The following is a 26383-nucleotide window of genomic DNA, read 5'->3' on the forward strand; positions in this document are numbered from 1 at the left end:
GCAAGTTATTAAAACTCTGAACTTCAGTTTTCTCATATGTAAAATACTAATAGTATTACCTATCTAATAGTGTTGTTAATAGTGAGATAGAGAACTGTGCGTGGCACCTAGTTCTGGTCCTAGCACATAATAAGCATTTAATAAATCATACCTTTTATTGTTAGTTGTAGTGTTATTAACATCAAGGTGGAAACCTGTGTATATGCTGAGATTACACAAGGCACAAGTATGAACGAAGTGTTGTGGGAATGATTAATTTCCCTAGAGAAATTGGAGAATAACCATTAGAACTGGATTTGAAGGTTTCTAGAATTTCCATGAGAGAATTGGCGGGAGACCTAAGTAAAATAAAACATGAGCAAATGCATGGAGGTTTTGAACCACAGGAAAAAGAATTTAGAGAGATGACGCCTAAAGACCAATAATGAAGAAACTTGAAATGTCAGGATCTTTAAATCAAGTAGTTTGCTAACTTTAAGAGAGGACTCCAGTTAATTTTTCAATGATGCTTTTTATTTCTTTTCCCTTTTATTTTTGTTGTTCTTATTGTTGCTATTTCCTCCTATAGTTGTTCATGTAATAAATAGCAGCTTCTGTGTTCCCCATCTTCTCAGACTCTAATCTTTCGCCATAGTAACTAAATAGAAGCTCCAAAAGCACAGGGAACAGTGCTGGGCTTGCCCACTCGTTATGCCCCCAGTGCCTGTCATGTAATTGCTGGATGATGGCAGACTTGTAGAGGAGCTATGTCAAGCATAAAAATAGCTAAAAATAAAAGGTAGTCTGTGATTAATGCTTAAGGGGAGGAGCACATGAATTTGTTAGATGCTCAAAAGAATAATTCTATCTGGAAGCATCAGGGAAATTTTTATTGTATTAATTTAACCATATTAGTAACATCCATCTCCCCCATGTAGGTAAAAGGGCTTCTTTTCTTTTTCCTAATGAAATTTTATGAACTTGTACTAACTAACTATAGTTAGTTATATAACTAAAATATAGCAAAGCTATATTTTAAAATGTTTAAATCAGAGTTCCTTTTGTAAGATCTGTCTCCAATAATCATACTAACCTTCAGGGGTACCTCACTCAGTACTCTCTTGCTCATCTTGACTCCCCTTTTTTAAGTTAACCCCACTGTTTAAAATTTTTTCCTGTTGATTGTCCTTTCAATTTACAATGATAAAACTGTTTCTCTGGTTTTCCTGTGTTCTTTCTGCTGTTTTCTTTTATACATCCTTGAGTCTTTTTTTTTTTTTTTCATAATGATAGCCTTCTCTCTATTCAGTTTAAAATCTCTAACATAAAAATAATTTCTCAAGTTTCACCTTTAGTGGTATCATTTTTCTCTGAGTCTTGAATGAATTCTATCTTAGTACATATTTTATAATGAGATTGTTATTTGCTTTTCCAGACATTACTGCTCTTCTGTGTCCATTTCTGTCAAAAATGTGTATTTACCACCCTGTGGATTTGCTCTCTTCTCTGTACCTTTGACCTCTGTATACGTTCCCTCAAAATGCTATTTATTTTCTTCTATGGGAACATTTCTCTTTTCTTTGTAAAGCATTTCCAGGTACTCTGAAACAAGATAAATTTGTCACTTATATCAAAAGTACCACCATCACCCTTATACGTACATTGTCAAATATGTTTCAAGTTTTTACTTTGATACTGTAAATTACCTAGCAATAAAATAATCATATCAAATATGCTAGTATAATAGTACATTATAAAAAGTTTTTATAACCTCATTGTCATCATTAATTATTTTTTCTGTTCAATATAATTTATGTATTTCATTGTAAAACTATTAGGGCTTGTTTCAGTGGCTAAGACAAACAATACAAGAAATACAAAGGAAACTTCTTTTTATTTTCTCCCACTCCTGTTTTGTGAGGCATTTTATTTGGTAGGTGTCCATCCATATCTCTAATTTTAAACACACACATCCTTTACATATATACTCGGAATAATACTATGGAAATTGTTCTTCGGCTTGATTTTTTTGCACTTAACACCATATTGTGGATATCTTCCTAGGTACCCATTTTTGAGAGCTAAATCCAGTGCTGTTTGTGCCTACTATTGGATTATCAGAGCCACACAGTGCTTGTGAAATTCAGCACCTTTTCAAATGTTTATGGCTATTTTGACTTGCTTATCTGTAAATTTCTTCAAAGCCACAGAGAAAAATGCTGATAAAGTTAAAGAAAAACTGTTTCCATACTAAACAAGGTACCATAAACAAAGTCAAAAGATAAAGTAGAGGCTGAAACAAAATATTTGCAATATAGAAAAAGACAAGGCATATTATCTTCCATATACAAAGAACACCTACAAATTGGTAAGAAAAAAAAATCTCCAATAACAAAACAGACAGTGTTCAGAATAAGGAAATAGTTAAATGAATAGTCATATATATTTGACCTAACAATTTCACTTCTATGAAATTATCCAACAAATGTATTCACAAACATGAAATAAATCTTGTGAACAGTTATTTATTATGTCATTGCTTTAAATAATGAGAAATTGGAAACAACATAAATGTACTGGCTAATTTAAGGCATTTCTAAGTAATGGAATACTATGCAAATGTAAAAAATAAATGAAGAAACTGTACTGATGTGAAAAGATCTTCAGGTGGTTTAAGTGTCTTCAGCTGGCCAGCATTGGCAGGCCTAAAATGAGAATTCTGTGCTTACTTGTAATGTCCCACCACAGATGTCTTCTGATTGCACACCATGCAGAATCAAACCTTTTAAAATTGCATTTACCTGATAACATAGATGTGGTAATATGATCACAGCCATAAAAACTATTTCGTGCTTACGAGCTCTTATGGAATACAAGATATTTGAAATACATCTGTAGTGGCAATCCCCATTCAAACTATATAGAACATAGAAAATGATTTGCCTCTGTTCTCCATCCTCCCAAAGATACCAGAATGTTCTAAATGGGGCACAGGGAAGGTTTGGCTTGATGCAGGCTCTCAAATGTTAACATAACATGTGTCAGAACCACCAGGAGGGCTCATTGAACCAGATTGTTGAGCCCCCTTCTTCAGAGTCACTGACTCAGATTTGGTGTTGGACCCTTAGTTTGTAGTCCTCACACATTCCCAGGGGATGCTGATGATGCTAGTCTGGGGACCACACAGATTTAGAATCTTTGTTTAGGTCATTAGAGTTAATTCTCTTGAGGAACCTGGGTTAAGAAAGTTGGAAAGAATTGAGAGCAAGACACCTAACAGGACAGAGTGAAAGCATAAACCACTAGGACATGAAACTCCTCACCCTAAGGCCTCATTCTTTAACTGGTACAGGAGCCAATACTTTATATTAAAGAATGTCATTCTGATCCTGGAGTCCTGGGATTGAGTCCCACATTGGGCTCCCAGCTCCAATGGGAGTCTGCTTCTCCCTCTGACCTTCTCCCCGCTCATGCTCTCTCTCACTGTCTCTCTCTCAAATGAATAAATAAAATCTTTAGAAAAAAAAAACCAAACAGAATGTCATTCCTTAGCAGCATTTTCTATGGAACATCTATCTGCCCTGTTGTCTGTGTTTTTCAGATATTTCTTTTCAGTCTTCCTTCTTAGTGGAAATTTCTAGGGACGAGTCTGTGATTCAATATTTCACAGTTAATCCTTGCCTTCCTCCCTCCTGTTTTCAAATAATCTCAGGCTTAAATATTCCTTTAATTTTCTTTTTACTTCTCATTCATCTTGCACAGCACCTTTACAAAAGCTGTTAAAGGATAAGTGGCTTTTAAATTATTTTGTGTGGTGTCAGATATGTACACATTTGAATCAATGGGGAATAAATATATAGGTGTCAATTTATAGCAGTCATTTACTGATCTCACAGTTTAGTCTTTTAGGCCAAATTCATACTATTGTTTATTGCCCTTACAGTGGTGCTGATACTTACCACTTCTGACAGGTGTTCAAAGTTGCTGTACAAAGAGTGTTAACATCTCCTTAGAACTTGTTAGAAATACAAAATCTTAGGCACCTGGGTGGCTCAGTCAGTTGAGCAACTGCCTCAGCTGGGGTCCTGATTTCAGGGTTCTGGGATCAAGCCCCACATCTGCATCCAGATTCCATGCTCAGCAGGGGGCCTGCTTCTCCCTCTGCCTCCCCATCCCCCCACTCGGGCTCTCTCTCTCCCAAATAAATAAATCTTAAAAAAAAAAAAAAAAGAAATGCAAAGTCTTGGCTTGCCTCACACCTACTTACTCTGAGAGGGTGGTGGAGGAAAGGAGCAACAATTGTGTTTTTAGATGATTTTGAAGTGCACTAAAGTTTGAGAGCTATGACTTTACTAAATGCAATGTTTTTCACTTACATTATGTACTTCAAACTTTATATTAAACTTGTGACTCTAGAACCTGTTTGTGGAGTGAGGGAAATAAGAATCGGAGAAATTAAATAGTTTGTCCTATATCACTCCTCTTTAATAATATTTCTTTTTTTTTTTAATGTTATTTGTTCATTTGAGAGAGACAGAGATAGAGAGAGAGCAAGAGTGGGGAGTTGAGGGAGAAGCAGACTCCCCACTGAGCAGGGAGCCCAATGCAGGGCTGAATCCCAGGACTCTGGGATCATGACCTGAGCTGAAGGCAGGCACTTAACCAGCTGAGGCCAGCCAGATGCCCCTAATAATGTTTCAAAGTAGAATTTTTAGTATTTTTCAAATAATATGTCCTTCCCTCTGAATACATTGAAACAATATGAGTTACTTAAACCTTCCAGTTTTTAGAATCATTGTTTATCTCGGCTTTCGCTCTTTCATTACCTTTAATCAGCATCTCATGTAAGGTACACTGTCTTTGGCACATCAAATAACAGGACCAAAATGCAAATTCACATACTCCCTCTCCTATCCCAGGACTGATTTAATTATATATTCTTAAACTAAATGGCTTTTTAAACTAAAAACAAGTATATACAATATTTTTAAATGCATTAATCTAACAAACCTCAAGTAAAAATATAGTTTCATAAAACTATAAAAATTTACCAATGTTGTTGACTTGAATCTACTGTTATAATCTTATTTTAATGACCTATGCCTATTTAACTGCTGTTCAGTTACCAGTAGTGTTTCTAAGATTGATTTGGAGTTATTTATGCCAAATAAAACAGTGCTGTCCTCTCTGTTCGTTATAATTTTTATGTGTCTATTAAAATTAATTAACCAAATTAACAAACCATAAAATCAAGTATGTTACAGAGACCCAAAACCTTGTAATGGCTTCTGTTGGAGCCTCTAAACAGAAAATTCTTAATCAGAAAAAGAGCTTATTTTACTGAATAAGAAGTGATGGATCATTTAATAAAAAGAAATTGCTATTTTAAGTTGTAACTAATATTTCTCTTGGCTGCAGTAGAAAATAATTTGCAAAATGATAAGTTGACAAGTCAGACTGAAATAATTAATGAAGATTTAGGGTCATATTTTATTTTCCCTTATGTTCTTTGTATCAACAGGATTTACATAATGTGGCATTTGAATTATGGAGAATAGAAATCTGGTTGCATTATAAAAACCCATCTGGGAAATGATCTTGGGGCTATACTGGTTATATGAAATACCTTCATTATTCCCTGATATTTCATATATATATATGGAAATATATATATATATGGAAATATATATGTAACATATATGTATGAAAATATGTAAATATATATATGTAAATAAAGATACATTATTAAGGAGTTTTTAAAATCATCTCTTTAGTAGTGGTTTTGTTTATGTTTCCTTTGTTTAACCTTAGGAGAAGAAAACTAAGTTGGTGGTAATTATTATTATTTTTTTAAAATTTTATTTATTTGACAGAGATCACAAGTAGGCAGAGAGGCAGGCAGAGAGAGGAGGAAGCAGGCCCCCCGCTAAGCAGAGAGCCTGATGTGGGGCTCAATCCTAGGACCCTGGGATCATGATCTGAGCCGAAGTCAGAGGACTTACCCCACTGAGCCACCCAGGTGCCCCAAGTTGGTGGTAATTATTAACTAATTTCACACAGTAGAGTAGTAGTTATCTCAAAAGTTGTTACTAATTCAAAATTTAGGTCCCACCCCTAAATATTCTTAGTTGGTTTTAGGGAAGGACCCAGAAGTCTATTTTAATGACCCCAGCACTGATTCCCATGAAGAGGTCCCTGGATCTCAGTACGAAAAACTTTGAAAGAGAATGTACTTCTTCACGCTAACACACTGAAATTATGAAGGAAAAGTGTTTTATTGTATTTTTTTTTATGTTAAGTTAGCCGCCATACAGTACATCACTAGTTTTTGATGTAGTGCTCAATGACTCATTAGTTGCATATAACACCCAGCGCTCATCACAACACGTGCCCTCCTTTGAGTACTACTGCAGGCTCCTCTATCCAGCCTGCACCTGCTTCTATAGGAGATAGGGCTGATGACTAGTGATTCTTCCTCGCCAGCAGCAGTGGACCCATTCGGAGCCTTGGACTCTATTTCTCACTCTATCCGTGGTGCTCAGTGCATGGTTTGGAACTCAGTAGGGACTGTGTAAATACAGCGCGGTGGATGATTGAGTTCGCATTCCTGTGTTATCCATGCTCCGTGTGTAGTTTTTTCTCCTTCCTTAAATTGTACATGTCTTTTATAGAAGGGACCAGGTCTTCTGCATTTTCATGTTTCCTCTTTCACCAGTACTTTACACATCCATGGCTAGAAAATACTTAGCAAGTGAAAAATATTTTGTGCTTATTTAGTACATCATACTAGATTGTCATCTCCTTGAGGGCAGAAATGTTGCCTCTCTCTTTTGCAGAATTCTTAGGGCTTGGTAATGATTCTCAGAATTCTCAGATACATTTGAAAGAACAGATAAATAAAAAATAAATAATTTCATTTTAATTTAGATTTTCTTAAAATTTATTGTTAGGGTTTAGTGAGGCTTTGTTTGTAATAAGACTTAATTTTACAGTAAGAGAAAAAAGTCTGCCTTAACTTTCTAAGAAGAAACTCACTGTTGAAGTACCCTTACTTTTTATGAGGCAGGGTGATACAATGTGAGAGATTCTGAACTGGTGAAGCTTCAGCAGGGCATTATAGCTAGCAGAATTTTTCTAACTTTGTATTAAACAATTTATGTCAATAATGATGAAAATATAAGAGTGAGCTTAAGTGGTAGACTCCTGACACCCCATGAGATAAAGATGTTTCCCCAGAAAGCTAGAGAACCTATCAAAATCTGATTTGGGGTTTTTTTAGTTGAAAATAAGGAAAATAGAAGAATTTTCCAAATAATCATGAAGCTTGCTGAAATAACTTTTATTCTTATATTCTTAGGGATACCCTGATGATCATATTTCTTTTCAAAACACATTAGTATCAACAAATCAGTTAGAGCTCTAACCAAGTATGAAAGCTTACACTTTTTATCCTTGATGGCTGTGATTAACTTAGGTTAAATTGCTCTAGATGACTTGCAATTCTTATTTTATTGTCTCTAAATGCTTTGGGAGTTTTTAATTGAGGAATTTTGGTCTTCTCCAGATTATCTACTCTCCCTGACTTTGAACACTTTCTAAAAGAATATTAGTAATTTAAGCATTCCAGTTTCTTGAATGTTTATACTCTGTGATTTTACTCTCCTCTGAATTATAATTGACATCCCGTACGTGGAACAGTTTTTTTGGCAAGTGTATGGGCATAAGATTACTGTGAGTAAATTATGCAGTGTGTGCTCTAGATATGTGTCACTCCATCTCCTTTCCAGTCAACTCCCAGGCCGCCCTCCCCTTTTCACCTTTGTTGATTTTCAAAATGACCTTCTCTTTTACTTAGGTCAGCTAGCATGAGCTTATCAATTCCTTGACTAAAACCATCAGTGGGGCATTTTTCTAAATGTGTATCATGGAAATAACACCAATGTTTTAGCTTCTGGGAAAACATAATTAACAGATAAATATGGAGAGAGATTGAGGGAGAGGCAAGAATTAGGACCTCCATGTTGCTGAGGCCTAAGGGGAATACTGTGGTAACTCCAGAGAGTTTTAGAGCTCTCGTTTTGTTGCAAACTGGGGCTAGAACTTGTCTTTAAGTCACCCGCACTGCTGATTGTCCTTAGTTTGTTATGTATCAGATTGTGACTAAAATACCAAATTACCTAGAGGTGCTTTATTCACATCATACAAAATTGAAAAAGATCGGTTGTCCATATAAAAGAGTAAAATTAGTGTATTATAGTAATGGCACTTTGGGAAGGCTGGGGTTGAGCTGAGTGGGGGTGGGGTGAGGGATTTGGAAGCCAAAAAAGAAAAGACTCAGAGGAGAAAGCAGCACTGATGGGCATCAGATTCTGAGTGCTCCTCACTCTCTGATTTCATTCTCTTCAGTTGCATTGACATTCTGACTGTCCCTGAAAATACTTTTTTCCACTTGTCCTTGACAAAGCATCCAGATACGTGACTTACCCGTAATTCAGATTTCCACAGTCACTTTGTGAGTAATTCCACAGGAACGGCAAAAAAAAAACAGCAGAAAATTCCAAATGCCCCTCTAGAAGCATTTTCATCTCCAACAGTTCCCGAAACTCTATTTTAAATGGTTGTTCTTAGACATGATTTTGTCCAAGGAAGAGTGTTTTTATTGTTTTCAATTTCTTTAAACATCTTTATGATACTGGAAATTTCATTGACAGTGGAGAAATAAGACTCTCATATATTTTTATACTCTGTCCCCATAATATATGATTACACTCATGAATCATGTCTTCAAACGAGAAAAGCACAAATTAAACTCAACATTTTATATAATACATTAATTTCAGTTCTGATTTCCGCCAATTTATAGGTTAACAGTATATAAAGCCATGTTATTTTATTTTATTTAACTTGCCTTTATCCTATATACACTTTGTTCTAAAATAAGGAAATGTTGGGGAATTCATAAACTGGGGGTTGTGTTTTGGAAAATTAATGGTTGTATATATATATATGGTGATTTTCAGACTAGTATTAAGTTTTTAATGAATTTTAGTTTAAATAAACTGCTTTTCTTTCTTCAGGTGATGGTGTTTGTACATGCTCGAAACGCAACTGTAAGAACAGCTATGTCTCTAATAGAAAGAGCAAAAAATAGTGGTCAGATTTCCTGCTTTTTACCTACACAAGGACCTGAATATGGACATGCAGAAAAGCAGGTACGGAACAAATGACGGCAAGATGTAAGAACTAAATAAAGGATTTAATGTGCCGTATAATACAGATATTTTATATATGACAGATATATGATCTCTAGTTTCCAAGGACTTAATTTTACATTTTTATCATGTTATGATCTTTATTTTTTTTTTATTTAATGATCTTCCAAAGAATTCCAGTGCATGAGGTGTTCGATTACCACGTCTATCAATATGGTTAGAATTGTGTTTATCCTAATCTTTAAAATATAGTTAAAACATAAAATGCAGTTAAGTTCCATAAAATGTGTTAACATTGAATAGAGTTATTAGACTCTTAAAAAACTAATAGTTAATATTTTTAATTGCTCGGGTTTAATTTCTAAGGTTAATATAGACAGATTAAAGCAGCATAAATAAAAGTTCTTTTCAAGAATGGGAAAGGCTAGGGGCACCTGACTGGCTCTGTCAGTGGACAATGTGACTCTTGATCTTGGGGTTGTAACTTTGGGTATAGTGATTACTTAAAAATAAGATCTTAAAAAACAAACAAACAAACAAAAAATCTGGGAGTTTGATAATTTTGCTACATAACATATGCTTAAAGGACCTTAAAAGCCTGGGTCACCTTTACAAATGCAGAACCACAGGCCCATACCAGATTTACCAAATCATAATCTGCATTTTGCCTCCATCCCTAGGTGAATTACTACACATTACAGTTTGAGAAGCACTTCCCCAAGTAATTTGAGTATTGATAACATCCTAAGATTTACAGAAGGTTTTATTTACTTATGTGAGATAATGATTTAGATCAAGAATAGGTAGACTACAGCCTGAAGGCCAAAGGTTGCCACCTGTTTTTGTAATTAAGGTTTTATTAGAAAACAGCCGGACTCCTTTGTCAATGGCTGCTTTTTTGTTTTTGCAGCACGAGGGAAGAATGCACAATTGCTACAAGGACTGTGTGGTCCACTAGTAAGCCTTAAATACTATATGGCCCTTCACAGAAAATGTTTGTCCTGATTTAAAGCAATGAAATACATTTTCAAATGAGAAAGTCAGTGGGCATAAAATGATAGTAACTTCAAAGTATTTTATATGCATGAGATTTAACTGATTTTACTGAACAGCTGCTCGCTGTCAGACATTGTGCTATATGCTTTCACATTTATCATCTTGGTAAAATGCATTTAATTGTTTTGACTTCACATTTGACTCCACTATGAATTTTACCATTTTGTATTGACATTTTAAATTCTAAATATGATAAATGTGATGTCAGTTGTTTTGAACATCAGATTCTTTCAATTTAGAACTATAAAAATTGTTCATTTTCTTCATTTTTCTCCACTTTATAAAATTTCTGTTACATAACACTTATTAAACAGCTTTGTAGTCTTCCAGTTATTTATTAACTATGAATTTATGAGGGTCTTTGAAAAGTCAGGTTGGCATTCATAAGTCTTCTTTCATTTCTTAAGAAATATAAAGCAACTCCATTGTGTTTAAAATCTAAGCCTTGAGAGCCACCTTGTGGATTTCTGGTTACTTCATACTTCTCAATTCTGAAAGCTATTGCTTATTCCAAGTGATGCAGGTTTATTATTTAATTCCTATAATAATAGGGTTTAACATTTATCAGGTGTTTACTGGTGCCTGGCATTGCTTTCATTGCTTTATACATAAACTCATTCTGTCCTCACAGAACCTCTGATATAGGTTTGTACTGTTATTATCCCTTGATATGGTATATATGTAAGTAATTCAACTACAGCTTGAAATAAAGCATATAGAAATAACTTACATAGAGACATTTTCAAATGACGTTTATTTAAGGCATTGTCACCGATCCATAGATCACTATGGTTAAAAAAAGAGAGGGGGAGAGAGAGAGAGAGACGTGGAGAAATGAAACATTTTAATATAGCTAAGTAGACTTGAAAGTCCCAAGTCTTTTTTATTATACCTTTTTAAAAATATTTTTATTATATTTTATTTTTATCCAGTCTGCCTGTTGTTGTTGGATTTTTTTCAAACAAGAGTGGCATTCCCAAACATTTATTAATAAGTACTGTTTTCAAGGAACATTGTCCTATTCACTATTATATTCCCAGCCTTTCATATAATATTTGGCTGATAGTAAGTACCCCCAAATTACTTTCTTTCCCTTTTGTTCCTCTGAGACAAACATTATGAGATGGCCTCACTTTAATTTTCTCATTTGATCTCCACCACTGTTCGGTCCCTTAGAGATTCTTATCCCTATTTTATAGATAAGGAAACTGAAACTGAGAGAATAATTTTCTCAGAGAAGGCCACATAACAAGTAGTAGAGCCATGATTTGAATCAGTCTGTCTCCAAAGCCTGCCCTGTTTACCACGCTCTATCCTAAATGTTCAAAACCAAACTGATCTGCACTTTCTAAAGCTTTCAGGGCTTTGAGTCTTTTTGTTTCTTTTTTGGTTTTTGTTTCTAATAAAATGGAAGAACATTTCTTCAGCCTGACCATATCCCTCATTTCTGCTGAAGAGAGATTCAAAAAACCTGTCCCCTCCATGGTAGATATGATTCTGTACCAAAAGATAAGGGAATCTTTCTGAATGTTTTATTGAAGCTCCAAAATTGTAGATTGTTCTCCTAGTGTTAGCTATGCACTTCTTATTTAAGTTCCTTTTGAACTTGGATAGTATTAACATTCTAGCAGTTCTGAGGAGCTATTATCATGATGGTAGGAGATACTCCTTACCATGTTTTTGAAAAATGGGAAATTAAGTACTTGAAACATTAAAATGAAATTAGAAGGTAAATTTGCTATGGTAGTACATAGAAATTTAGCCTCATGACTCCTGTTAATGGAAATACAGCTAAATCCCTACCCTGCCTCACTAGCACTTTACCCCTAAGTGTGTAATGTGTAATGTAACCATCTCAATTCCTGATTCACCAATTATGGTTCTTAAAAGCATTTCTTCACAGTTTTATTCAACACTCTACTTTATTTGTATAAATAATAAGTAAAATTCCATTGAGGAAATTCTTTTCTTCTGCGTGTGTGTGTGTGTGTGTGTGTATGAGAATGAGATAAGGCTATTTCTGTGCCTTAGTCACAGACAAAAATGAATCTTTTCTTCCCAGTAAGTAACAATATATTTTAGCACTCCTCATATCATTCCCATTTTTCCATTTTTAATATAAAATTTATCACCATATGGAAACTAGCTATATTTCCAAAGTGTCCACTGAAATAAGAAAAAAGGGGAAGGAAAATGAAGTACCCCAAGAGTAGCTTAAGCTATAGAGATGGATGACCTTGCAGTTCTCCATGGGGAAGGGAGTATCTCAGGAATTCCAAATGAGGCCCAAAGCAAGAGGGCACATTAACAAAAAGCTCTAGTTATACTTCACCTCTAGACGCCCTGTTGCCTTATACACCTAAATATTTCTGAGACTTAATTTCTGTTCTATCAAATGGAATAATAATAGGTCAATAATACATATTCTAGCACTTAACTATGAGAAACAATAGAATAATATATGAAATTATTTTGGAAAATGAACAATGATAAAACATTATATATCATATTTTATGGAAATCTACTTTTAGAAAATATACATTAATAACTAAATTTTATCATGGTGAAAGGATAATGAACAATATGAATAACTTTTCCTAATTTGCCCTGCATATATTTTTCTCTGCTGCACAAAGTTATTTTCCTAAGAAACCACTATTTTCTGTAAGATAGAGTATACCTTAAAGGAAAAGTAGTAGCAGCTTACATTTATAGCAATATGTCATTAGGGATGCAGGTATTTTCATTATTAAGCTATTAGTTTCAGTTATGATTTAATTTCAAGTTGAATGAATATTTCAATTAGAATCTTCAGATTCTGTTTCACTTATAATCTTAGTCAAATAAATTCTTTCCTTTAGGGACAACTTTTTAACAGGTTTTAAATATTCTAGTAATGGGATGGGTATTCCCACTCACTCCTGAATAGTATTTCTCCCGATTTGTGGGTACTGATACGTGGTTTGATTTTCTTACAATTAGTGATATTAAAATTTTTTCTTATAGGTAGAAATGGTTTGTCATGCAATAAGCCTTATAAATATAGTTATTCAAAATATCTATAAAAGGAGAACTCTATAAAAAATCCAATAATAATATGTTCCCTCAAGCTACCTTAAAGAATCATTTTTTGACATTTTTATTATTATCTAGATCTACCAATGATTTCCTTGTTTTTTTCATAGGTCAGCTTTAGCCTTTATCTAAATTAAAGGAATTTGACTTTGATTTAAATTGTCAGATACTTAATAGCTTTGTTTATTTCTGCTCTAGCAGTTTAATAGTCAGTATAGCCAAATAAAATCAGAATTTTCCCTTCCTGGTGTAGATGATACTTATTAGCCAAAGAAAGCAGCAGATGCCAAATAGACCTCTTTCTTTTATTTTTTATTTTAAATGTATGCAAAATGTTTGTTTGATCAGAGTTTATTCTTTCCTTAGCCATATCAACCTTCTTTCTTTTTGGAGGTTAATATAATAATTCTACTCTTGTAGAACTGTTATAACCACATAGAAAGAATGTCAAAAACATATTAAAATTTTAAATAAATTGAAATAAAATTAATACAAAATAGAACTGAATGTTTAATTGTATTTTTGAAGACATGACTTTTCTGTTTTCAAAGGGAAGTAGGCCCTTGTAGAATAAAGGCTTTGGATCCAGGCAAACCTGGATATTTATCTGGACTCAGGCATGGTAACATAGCCTTTTTTAATTTCCTTGAACTAGTTTCATCATAAACAAAGTGACAGTGATACTTATATCTTAAGATTTTTGTAATAAGTTAGGTAACATGTCTTGGCCTGATACACAGTGGGCACTCTATAAAAAGTTACATCTGCACTTTGAAGTGAAAGAAGATGACAAATTTAAAGAATGACAGATGTAAAAATATTTAAATTTGATGCTGTTTGTCAACAAAAAATAATACATTGAATCTCAAAAGGCAGTGACAGGTTGGGGGAAATATTAGTAACTACAGCTTTATATGTATCAGTATCTACATTTTTATATGTGTATCTACATCTTTGTGTACTTATTAAGTTTAATAACTAAAACATGAAGTTTTCAGTAAGTAAATGAGCAAAGAGAAGGAAAAAAGGTAAACTGGAATAAAAAATTAATGAATAAAATTGTACAAATTAATGGACTCTATACTCTTTAACCTAATAAATCTTTAAAAACTGAAAATGATAATGTCCATTTCTAAAGATGATTCGGGGATTTGGTACATTTCTAGTTTCCTGTGGCAATGAAAGTTTCAATCCTTTAAAAAAAATTTTTTTTTTTATAATATATGTTAGGAGCTACACTTTCTTCCAGAATCTTTAGCCATGAAATTCTAAACCTGGGAATCTTTCCAAGAACAGATGAAAAAGAAAAGTAATATATACCATGAATTTTATTCCAACACATTGTAATGGTAAGAAATGCAGCATAAATATCCAGCAGTAGGGTAATTTTAAAGTATGAACAGCAATTCAATTAAATATTATAATCTATTGAGAGCAGTTATTTTAGAGTATATAATAAGATGTTCAGTTCTAAATTAACTATCAATTTTAATTCAATTGATCAAATTTCTTGTGCCACAGAAAATGAATAGCAAAACAAGGTGGAGTTTCTCTACCTTTAAGACACAGACAGTCTCACAGAGGATTTCAAGATACGGAAATAGATAAGGAAAGTAAAATATGGTAAATAACATAAAAGAACAAATGGTTCACAAAAGAGAAGTAGATTAATTCAAACCAGTGTTCTTGTATCTCAATATGCAGCAACAAGGGTAAAGGATATTCCAAGGAAAGAAGAAAAGGAACATGAACAAAGGAAACCACGGGGATATATTTGGACAATGAGAGTGTTCTCTTTTCACTGGGATGTAATATGCATGAAGGGCTTGGCATATAGATTTTGGTCAGAATGTGGAGGACCTTAAATCACATGCTTCAGCACTTGGACTTTGCAGTGAGGAGCTATTGAAGATTGTGGAAGAAGAGACAAGTTATAATGACCAGAATTCAAGTGCTGAAAAGTAGGACTCTTTTTCTAACACACAGTGGAAAATCCCTTGGGCCAGTTGTTCATTTCAGTCAACTCTAATGTATGGCCGACTTTTAAAATAGAGGAGACACTTCTTAAGAGACATAGATAATGACATTGGAATCTTATTCTTATTTCTTTCATCATCACCTTTAAGTAAATTTTGATTGCAGCAATTTTTGTTCTTACGCTTAAAGATGTATTTTAGAAGCATAGAATAAAATTTTTATGACAAATATATGTATCTTTTTAAGGAACCATGCTGTTTTGGAAACTGTGTTAATTGGAATACTGTTGTTCTCTCATATGAAAATACTTTAGAAGCACTCAAAAGACATGCAGATTAATAAGTACAGTTATTAAATCCCAAGAGATACAGAGATTGATACTGATAAAATTTAAAGATCAAAACCACATTTCACAGTGTGATTTTTTTTAACATTATTTCAGCTTTTATGGCCAAATGGATATAATGGATATAAAGAATGCAATTTTAGATGAGATTTCTCTTTTGCTAATTAAGGTGCTGTCTCTGGAATGGTAAATTCCTTCTCTATAATTGGGTTGTAGTAATATCAGGGTAACCTATGTTACCCTCTTTCAAGGGGTATAACATGGACAGAGCACCTGGTATTTCCTTTCTCCTAAGTTAAAGTGAATAATTATGACAGCCAGAATGACACATGAAAATTGGTTGTGGGGAATTAGCTTAGTGTGTGTTATAAATTGATTATATACCCATAAGCCTCAAACCATTTTTAGTGATAATCACTCAGTGAATATTTACTATTCACTGGTAATACTGGTAAACTAGTTACCAGTCTCTGGTAGATCTCTAGATAACAACTAAGGAACCTCTGCTGTCAGCCTGTTTAGAGTGGATTGAAGAAGACATGTAGTATATCAGTCAAGATACAGTGAAGGAAACAAACCACTCTAGGTACATTTTAAATAGAGAAGAATCTTGTACAAGAAATTGGGTACTTACTAATGTTAGTAAGATTGAGGAAGTAGGTGTTAAGGGGGCTACCACTGGAACTGTTGAATTTAAGACCTAGCTGCTTCGATGGTGATCCAGCAGTTGAGAAACCACGGCTGCAACCATACACATCTTTCCAACACTCATGAACACACCGGCAAGCTAAATTTTGAATGTATGATACTTCTGTTATAACTTCAACCCTCCTTTCTCCAAGGTCTTATTTACAACCAAAAAATGATAGCAGAAAGAAGGTTTCCTCTTAACTTCCACTATCCAGATCTTGCGCAAGTGCACGTTGTTAGCAGAATTGATCTTTGCATCCAGTACCCTGCCTACAAGAAATCTTAGAAGTACAGTTTTTACTTTCTGGCCTATGCAATATAGGAAGGCTCATAGAAGGAGCTGGGATTTGGGGGTGATTAATACTCCTTGCTTTAATTGAGAATGGAAATATATTGAGGAAGAAAAAGTATCTGCCCCTTTACTCTTATGGAGCTTGTTTTCTGAAAGGACAGAATGATTAATCAACTAATTAAACAATTTAATTTCATTTGTAATAAAGAATAAAGAGGACAAAGTTGCTAAGGGAAAATAAAATTAGAGGATTTGATCTAGACTGACGGTGTTAAAGAAGGCTTAGCAAGGAAAGTGAAATTGAAGCTGAGATTTGAAGGTTAGGAGGTCACAAAGCAAAGAACAGTAGAAGAATGTTCTAGCTAAAGGCTCCGACACCAAAAAAGCAGTAGCACATTGAAGAAAGTAGATAAAAGTCAAAATGACTAAAACATAGGGGCATCTGGATGGCTCAGTTGGTTAAGCATCCGACTCTTGATTTCAGCTCAGGTCATGATCTCAGGGTCGAGAAATCAGGCTCTGTGCTCAGCGGGAGTCTGCATAAGATTCTCTCTCCCTCTCCCTCTTCCCCTACCCCTGCTTGTGCCTGCTCTCTCTCTCAAGTAAATAGATCTTTTTTAAAAAAGATAAGTAAAAAAAAAGAAAATGTTTTTTCTCTGTCCTCCATGAGACTGTCAGAAGGAAATTGTTTGTGGCATAAGATGAGTCTAATGTTACAGGCAAAGGCTGGATCTTGAGTACTTTTATATTCATATTATAGATTTGGTATTTATCTTAAAACAATGGACTTTGCTCTTTAAGCTGGAGAAAGAGGAAGAAGGACTGGGCAGAGGAGTAGAAGCAGGTGCTGCTGATGAATAGAAAGAAAGTAGAGGAATTGTGATCTCAAAATATCATTGATGGTAAGGAATGGACTTACAAGAATTGTTTGAGCAGGGTGCCTGGGTGGCTCAGTGAGTTACGCCGCTGCCTTCGGCTCAGGTCATGATCTCAGGGTCCTGGGATCGAGTCCCGCATCAGGCTCTCTGCTCAGCAGGGAGCCTGCTTCCCTCTCTCTCTTTCTGCCTGCCTCTCTGTCTACTTGTGATCTCTCTCTGTCAAATAAATAAATAAAATCTTTAAAAAAAAAAAAAGAATTGTTTGAGCAAACTTTGATCAGAAATTGAGATGTTTGTCCTAGTGGTTTGGAAGTGGTACGGTTGTCAGTTGATGACAAAGCCTAGAAATAATAATTGATAAGGCTGAAGTGGAAATGAGGGTGTCAGGGAATGGAAGAGTGAGTGTTTTGGATGTCCACATAGAAAATACCGTCACTTAGGGTGATGACAGGAATTGGGATGGAGAGACAGACTAGGAGCCATAGGTGTCAAGTTCATCGGATAAGGTTAAATGACAGGTGACGTAGTCAGATTGACGGAACCTTAAAAGAGCCGGAGTTTTTACAAAAAATGACTGCATAATTGACTGGAAATGGTGATGAGGAGGATAGATATCCTCCCTCACCACTGGAGAGGGAATAGATGGGAAACAGGGTCCATACAAGGAGAGTCAAGTTTCAGTTAAGGTGAGGTCGTAGAAGAGGTTAATAAAGTTTGCTGATCATTGTGTGGCAGTTCCAAAGAGTAGATCAAAGAATTCCCTACCCCATAATAGAGAAGGTAAGGAAATGAGTCAAGAGCAGAGAAATGCCAATAATTATGGGAACTTTTTTATAATAGAGAATTGGTTTCCCATTACCTGTTCCTATGCCAGGTATCAGAACCAGAATCTGAAACTAAGGCCCTAGTATTTTTAACATGATCCTCAGAAATTCTGATCATAGTTTTGGTAGTTGATCTAGTGAAGAGATGACTAATGGACCTTATCCTGAAGAACAGGGATGGGAAGGATGATGGATTTCCTTCTGACAGCCTCATGGAGGACAGAGTATTACATGCCTTGGTATAGATGTCAGAAAACCAATTTTAGATGTCTCAAAGAATAATGTTTAAAGTGGAATAAGAGCTTTGAAAGAGAGAGAAAGGTGAAGGAAAATTGCATATTGTATTCCTTCAATTTCTGAACTCCTTTCCCAAAAGAGAAGCCAGGTATTAGTTTATGTTCTTAAATAAGCAGGTCCACTTTCTCTTGCTGATTATCATATTGACATTGAATGATAAAAATAGCACTTACCGAAGATGAAGATTTTATAAATTTTTTCTAACATTAATAATGCATACTCACTAATGATTGTGAGAAAGAGTGGCATCATTTGGAGGAAGATATTTGCCTCCTGGTTAAATTTTAGTTTTTATAATGGCAGTTAAGTTATTCCTGCCTAATGGATTTGATATTATCCACATTAAAGCATATCTTATCAAGATTAATTACCTCAGAAGTCTTACAAAGGTCACTGTAAATCAGTTATGCAATTTCTTTTTTTTTTTTAAAGATTTTATTTATTTATTTGTCAGAGAGAGAGAGAGCGAGAGTGAGCACAGGCAGACAGAGTGGCAGGCAGAGACAGAGAGAGAAGCAGGCTCCCCACTGAGCACGGAGCCCAACGTGGGACTCGATCCCAGGACGCTGGGATCATGACCTGAGCCGAAGGCCCCCACTTAACCAACTGAGCCACCCAGGCGTCCCAGTTATGCAATTTCTGTCATGCTTTTTCATCGAGGGCTTGCATCTAAACTGAGGTTCTTGTGTTGCTTCTGTATATTTTTGGTCTTACTGGAAAACAAATTTGTTTTCCTTTAATAACCTCAATTGCTTTTTGTTAGTTTTTTTTTTCCAATTATATTTTTAATTCCTGTATTTGTGTTACTTTGGATGTCAACTTTTGGGAAGTGGTTACATTTTAACCTTATTTATTTTTTTTACCTTTTTATATGTTATGTTAATCACCGTAAGTACATCATTAGTATTGCATGGAGCACTGGGTATTATACACAAACAGTGAATCGTTGAATACTACATCAACAACCTTACTCATTTTTAAAAGTACTCACACTGTTTTTTCCATCTCATGGGTAGGAGAAAGATATGTAAGGTCATGGAAGGAAGTCCTGCTTGTTTTCACTGAGGGAAGAGAATATAGTACCCTCTGTGTGCTAACAGATTACCCTAATAGTTGTCCATTCCATTCTATTCTTACTGACTACAAAGCCCTTTATGGGAAGTTCACTTGTGAAATTGGAAATAAAAAGTCAGAGGAAACCAAGCTTAAACAATTCTAACTACACACCTGACTTCTTTTACCTTCTCACAGCTCCTGTTCTTTTGTGCTATATTTCCATGTATAGAAACACTTATCCAGTTAATATACTATTAGATCTCAAATAGCTTCTTTGAGAATCCAGTGCTCCATTCAGGGAATGTGAACAAGATGCATTGTATCTCTGAAGTTACTTAGAGGATAGCAAAGCCTGGACTCCAGATAGTTCTTGCCCTGGGAAACCAGATGGAAATGCAGTGATGATTTTAATACTTCAGAAAGCAGCAGTCACCTGTAGTAATACTTGTAATAAAAAAGTTTAGCTCTGGGGCGCCTGGGTTAAAGCCTCTGCCTTCGGCTCAGGTCGTGATCCTGGGGTCCTGGTATTGAGCCCTGCATCAGGCTGACTGTTCAGTGGAGAGCCTGCTTCCCTTCCTCTCTGCCTGCCTCTCTGCCTACTTGTGATCTCTGTCAAATAAATAAATAAAATCTTAAAAAAAAAAAAAAGTTTAGCTCCATAACTCATGATCTTACCCATCTCTTCTCCATTCATTTCTCTAGAAGAAATACCTGTTTAAAAGCTTTTTTTAAAAGGAAAGACTGAATGCAACTACTCATTGTATGTATTTGCTACAGTGTAAACAGATTTGATCATGTTATACACACTTTCATGTCTCTTGGAATAATACATAGTGGAGATGTTTTCAGATCAGCACAGAAAGATCTAATTCATTCTCATAACAACTACATAGCATGCTATAATGTGCATACTGTCTTAATTCATTTACCCAGTCCCATCTTGATGGACACTTTTGTTGTTTCCAATTATTTTTATTGTAAACAGTGATATAGTAAACATTTTTGCTCATACTCTTGGCAGTTGCAGTGATGTCCATTGGGAAAATCCCTAGCAGTGAAATTTATACATCAACGTGGCACCTGCATTTAAAATTTTGGTAAATGGTCTCGAATCGCCCATTAGGGAGTTTGTTCCAATTTACATTTCCTTAAACACGGTTAACTTCCTCCCACATAACTTTATGCTGAGCAGTGTGAAAGTTTTTAAGTTTAAAAAAATGATACTTCATTATTTTTTTTTGACTGACATTTCTTTGAGCGAAGCTGAGCATTTCCATATTGGCCACTTGAAATCTTTTTCTGTAATTTGCTTATTCATATCTGTGGTCCATTGTATTTATATTCAATTGCATGTATTCTCATATGTGCCATAAATATTTTTTTCTTAGCTAACTTTTGGATTTTCTTTGTTTACAAATATTTTACCTTGTATAAATTTTTTATCAGTCTATTTATAGTCTTTGGGCTTTGTCTTACTTATAAAGACCATACCTATTTTATCCATAATTTCCTCCAGCCCTTTTTAAATTTAATTTCATTTTTATTATTAAACCTTTGATCTGTCTGGAATATATTCCATGTAGTAATGGACCCATCATCTTTTCCGGAATACTCCATTTCTTCTATTGATTTTAAATTTTGATACAACACAGAATTCTCATATTTGCCTGAATAAATTTTTGGACTTTCTTATCTTTTCATTGATCTTACTATTTCCTCTTTGGTATCAAACTGTTTTCTTACTCTGTTAATATAATATTTTTAATACTTGATTATTCTTCAATTTTAGAATTTTTCCTGACTAAATATGCAGGTTTACTTTTCAGGGTGAACTTGAGTATAACCTCCAAGGAATCATTTTCATGTTTTAGTTGAGTTAGTGCCTTAAGTTAGTGAGAACTGGCATTTTTACCAACTCAAGTTTTCCCTTCTCAAAAATCAAAGCATGTCATTTCATTTCTTGAATATATTCATATAAATATAAGTATAATGCCCTTGAATTTTGAGGTTAAATTGTACTTAGTTGTGGTGTATTATTTTAATGCATTGGTGAATTCTGTTTTCTAAAGTTCTTTACTATTTCGATTGATATTCATAAGGGAGGTTTCTCTGATATTCTGTTTTCTGCTTCTTTATTAAGTTTTAATATCAGTGCTGTTTCACTGCTTCTGTAAGATTAATTTTGAGGCTTTGCTTCTGTTTCTGTGCTCTAGGGCCTTTAATAGTATTAAAATTAATTTGTCTTTAAAAGTTTGAAAGCCCAGATGTTGGATAGCTTTTAAATTTTCCTCCATTGCTTTTATTATTTTATAACTTCCAACACTTCTAGGATAAATGTTATAGCATATTTTCTATAAAACCATCCATCCCAAACAGTTTTTTAAATGGTATATACTGAATTTTACAAAGTACTCTTTTCTGATTATTTTAAACTGTGATATATTTCTGAACAGTTTTTTTTTTTTACATTACTGATTTTGAGTCTTTGTGCTTGTGCCATTGAGCTTGTGTACGACTATCTATGTCCTTTTACTTAAAAGCTACACAGTAAATATTTTAAGCCTGTGGACATATGGTGTCTGTCACAATTACTTAACAGTAGCTCAAAAGCAGCCATAGACAATATGTAAACAAATTAATATGGCCGTGTTCCAATAAAACTTTATGTACAAAACAGACAGTTGGCACATAGTTTGCCAACTCCTGTTCTTGCCAGCAATAGCCATTGGTGATTTTTGTTTAATTTTTTCTTTTTAAAGTAAGAGGTTTTGTGTTTACTTATCCATTTCACAAATTTTAAATCATCAGATTCTATTTTAACTTTATTAGGATATCTGCTTTTTCTTTTCTTTTTGTTTTTTTTTGTTGTTGTTGTTTTATTATACTTTCATTATGGGGTGGCCCGGTGATCGGTATTAAGGAGGGCATGTGCTGTGATGAACACTGGGTGTTTTATGCAACTAATGAATTGTTGAATGCTACATCAAAAACTAGTGATGTACTATATGCTGGATAACTGAACATAATAAGAAAATAAATAAAACAATAACTCATGAGTTAGATGTTAATTCACTTATTATATTTTTATTTAGTGAAATATTTCAGGTATCATATTTTCTGAGAGCATGCTTTTACTCTGTCCTGTAAGTTTGATGTGTGATGTTTCCATTAGTTTTTAGACTTACGCAGTTTTAGTTTTTATTTCTTCTTTGTTGTTTAAGAAAGTCAAGATAAGGATACGTATATAAAGTTGCAGGTGTGTGTTAGTTTAGAGTGATTAATGATTTTATTCAGATGTTTTACACCTGGTTCAGTCTACTGTCACATCTCTCTTGGAACACTGTGCTAGAGTAACTGGTCTCCCCTCTGTCTCCTGCTCAGAAACCTGCGGTGCTTTTCCACTTTATTCAGAGTGAAAGCCAAAATCTTTATAATGGGTGTCCTCAGACTCATGTCCCAAACTGAATCTTCTGCTCACCTTCCAAGGCACAAGCATTGGCTCTCCCGATCCTGTTTTCCCCATCACATATTTTAGTTCATCAAGGCATCCGTGGATAAGCTAGAAAGAGCCCTAACTCTTTCCTTCCCTTCATACCTGCCTGTGCAAGCAGTCACCCCGACTTCCTTACTGTATAGCCTACTCTCACCTTGACTTTATGTGGTTTCTCTGTTTCCTGTCTCCATCTTCTCACAGACCTCTGGATAGCCACATAGCTGCTCATCCAGCCTCTGGTCTTAGCACAACGACGAATCTGCTACTGCTTAGGAACTTTACTTGACCCCTTCCCACCTGTGCTTGAGACCATCCAAAACCTACCTAATCCTCCTTTCCAGCCCCTGGTCCTCCTTTCCAGCATCACTTTATGCATTCACCCAGTCCCCTCCGAACATAACGCTCAAACACACTCTATTCTTTGCTAGTTCCGGCCTTTGTGCTTATTTATCCTGCTGCCTCCTGTCCCTCACTTAACAATATATCACTTGTCCTTCAAGACCCACATTTCACATTTTCTGTAAGGACTTCTTTGATGAGACTAGCAGATCATTGATACATTCATTCCAGAAATGGGCAGGAAGTACTAGCTGTGCAGAAAATACTCTGCCACATGTTAGTGGGACATACACAAACCATAGTGCCATTCCTGCGCTTGTTTCAGCTTTGCCCATTTACCTCTATTAGAAACATATTATGTTATACACAAACAATGAATCATGGAACACTAGATCAAAAACCAATGAAGTGCTGTATGGTGACTAACATAACATAATAAGAAAATCATATTTTATGGAAGTCTTTCTTTCCATTCTGCAAATTACTCAAAGCTCAGATTTTGTCTTTAATTTCTGTGTATTTCTAGGATCTACTATATGATAAACAGCTGTTTCTTACTTGAATTATCCTCTCTTTGGCCCTTTATAGGCCTTTTTAGGTCACTGCCATGTTTTCTAAATTTGTTAGAAGATATTTTTCTTAGGAGTGTAAATAATTTAGCATAATAATGCAAAGTTGTATAGCACTAAATAGAGTTATATGGTCAAATTATACAGCTGTCTTGTATAAAGATGGATAAAAATAATCAGTCTGGGTATCTTCCTGTTAAGGAACTGTGGTCCTTAAACTTTTGTGTCTATCAGAATAACTTGAGGAGCTGATTAGAAATGTATATCTAAGAACATGAAAGCATGTTTCATATCATTAGTCATTAGGAAAATGCAGATTAAAACCACAATGGGGTACCTCTACTTACCTCTTACAGTGACTTACCTCTTACAGTAAAAAATAATGACAGTCTCAGGTGCAGACAATCATGGGAGGTTACTGGAATTCTGATATATTGGTGATGAAAATGCATATGGTACAGCCACTCTGAAAATAGTCTGGCAGTTTTCATAAAGTTAAAAATGTGTTTACCATATGATCCAACAATCACAGTCCTGGTATCTACTTTAGAGAAAATATATCCTCTTACACACACACACACACACACACACACACACACAGAGAGAGAGAAACTTCACATGGATATCCACAGAGGATTGTAGTCATGATTGCCCAGAATGGAAACAACTCAAACATCCTTCAGTGGGTGACTGAATTAACAAAATATCCATCCATACCATAGAATTCTATGGAGCAATAAAAAAGAATGAACTATCAGTACAACTTCGGTGAATCTCAGAGGCATGAAACTGAGTAAAAGAAACTAGCCTCAAAAAAAAAAAAAAAAGAAAAGAAACTAGCCTCAAAGGCTTATATACTGTTTTATTCAATTTCTATCACAGTCTTGAAGTCAAGAAACTCTAAGGATGGAGAACAGGTCATTGATAGCCAGGGATTGTGGGTGGGGAGGGTTTAACTGTGAAGGAGTAAAATGGAAATTTTTTAGGGTAAAGGAACTATTCTGTATCCTGATTATGGTGGGAATTACACAAATTGAACATATGTTAAAATTCATAGAACCAAACACCAAAAATGGAAAAACAATAAAATTTGTCTGTATGATTTTTAAAAGAAGATTTTTTTAAAGTCTATATCTCTGGGCCTGGTTCCTAAGGATTCTAGTTTATTTGTACTATGAATTAGCCTAGACCCTAAGCTGCAGACACAGATTCAAAGAAAGTTAAGAATGACCCAGACTTATTTTAGGATCGTTGTCACTTCAGGTCTCTCCTGAACCAATTAAGAAGCAATGAACAGGATATTGGTAAGAATAGAGACAAAAGAGAAATGACCCCTGGGGCCTCTATATTCCAGACAGAGACCAGAGGGTTACCCAGATGGTGGTCTGGAAGCTGGTTCAACTCACCTGGCCAGAGTGGGAAGTACTGTGACACTACTCGAGTATCCGCCTGCCACATTACGGGAATATTCTTCCCCACAGTTAAATATTTCCTGCATTCAGCTCATGTTGTGTCATTGGTGCCTCAAACCAAGGCCTTCCCCAAATGGAGCTTGACTAAGGAATCAGTAGCAAGCACATCAAGACATTCCACTGCAGGAGTCCACAGACAGCAGATTCACCTGAAACAAATGGCAATCCAAGCGGTATAATTTGTACAGAGTAATCTTCCAAGCAATATTTTGTTTTATTCTTTTAGCTCTGAGTGTCTATTCATGAATATGAGAGAAGAAACTGAGTAAGTGAAATGTTTCTCCTCTCCTTACCCTTGGCCCATGAAGGACTCTGTTATAGCATAGCAAATACCCGCCAGTGGACTTTATCCTAAATCATCACATATTCATAAGAGCTGCTTTTAGAAGATAGGTAACAACTCTTGTCTGAAAAGATGGAAGTTTAGGCAAGATGACCCAAGTGTAGTTAATTATAAGGTCTATGCATAAAATGATTTCTAACAGGCTAATCACTCTACACAAAAGTGAAACAGGAATATACTCCCCATGAAACTTGAAGAAGAAAGCCTTTTTTGTTTTTTGTACAGGACTCTAAAAGGCTTAAAATGTGTAAGTTGTTATTTACACGATGGCCACTAGATGGAGTGGTTTGTTAAAGTATTTCAGTTTTATATATGCCATAGAGCTCACGGAGAACTGTTTTCTTAGCTCATTTCCTTAGTTCATTATTATTAACTTAGAAGTTTAAAATTTTAAGTAACTTTAGGGATAGTCAGTGTGATAAAGTCTGTTCTAGAACCCCAGACCCCTGAAGCCCCACTCCCGGCCAGTGTAATGCCCCCAAAAA

General features: G+C 34.8%; 1 protein-coding gene across 2 annotated transcripts in view; it reads left to right on the plus strand.

The window, feature by feature from the left end:
- The window catches only part of ASCC3 (activating signal cointegrator 1 complex subunit 3), a 361766-nt gene that overhangs the window by 186590 nt on the left and 148793 nt on the right, over window positions 1-26383 (plus strand). For both annotated transcript variants that reach the window (XM_046005036.1, XM_046005037.1), the window contains exon 14: window positions 9057-9191. In XM_046005036.1, coding sequence (XP_045860992.1) covers window positions 9057-9191 — 135 coding nt within the window. The remainder of the gene's footprint in view (window positions 1-9056; window positions 9192-26383) is intronic.

The sequence above is a fragment of the Meles meles genome, chromosome 5 (assembly GCF_922984935.1).
Source record: "Meles meles chromosome 5, mMelMel3.1 paternal haplotype, whole genome shotgun sequence".
NCBI lineage: Eukaryota > Metazoa > Chordata > Mammalia > Carnivora > Mustelidae > Meles > Meles meles.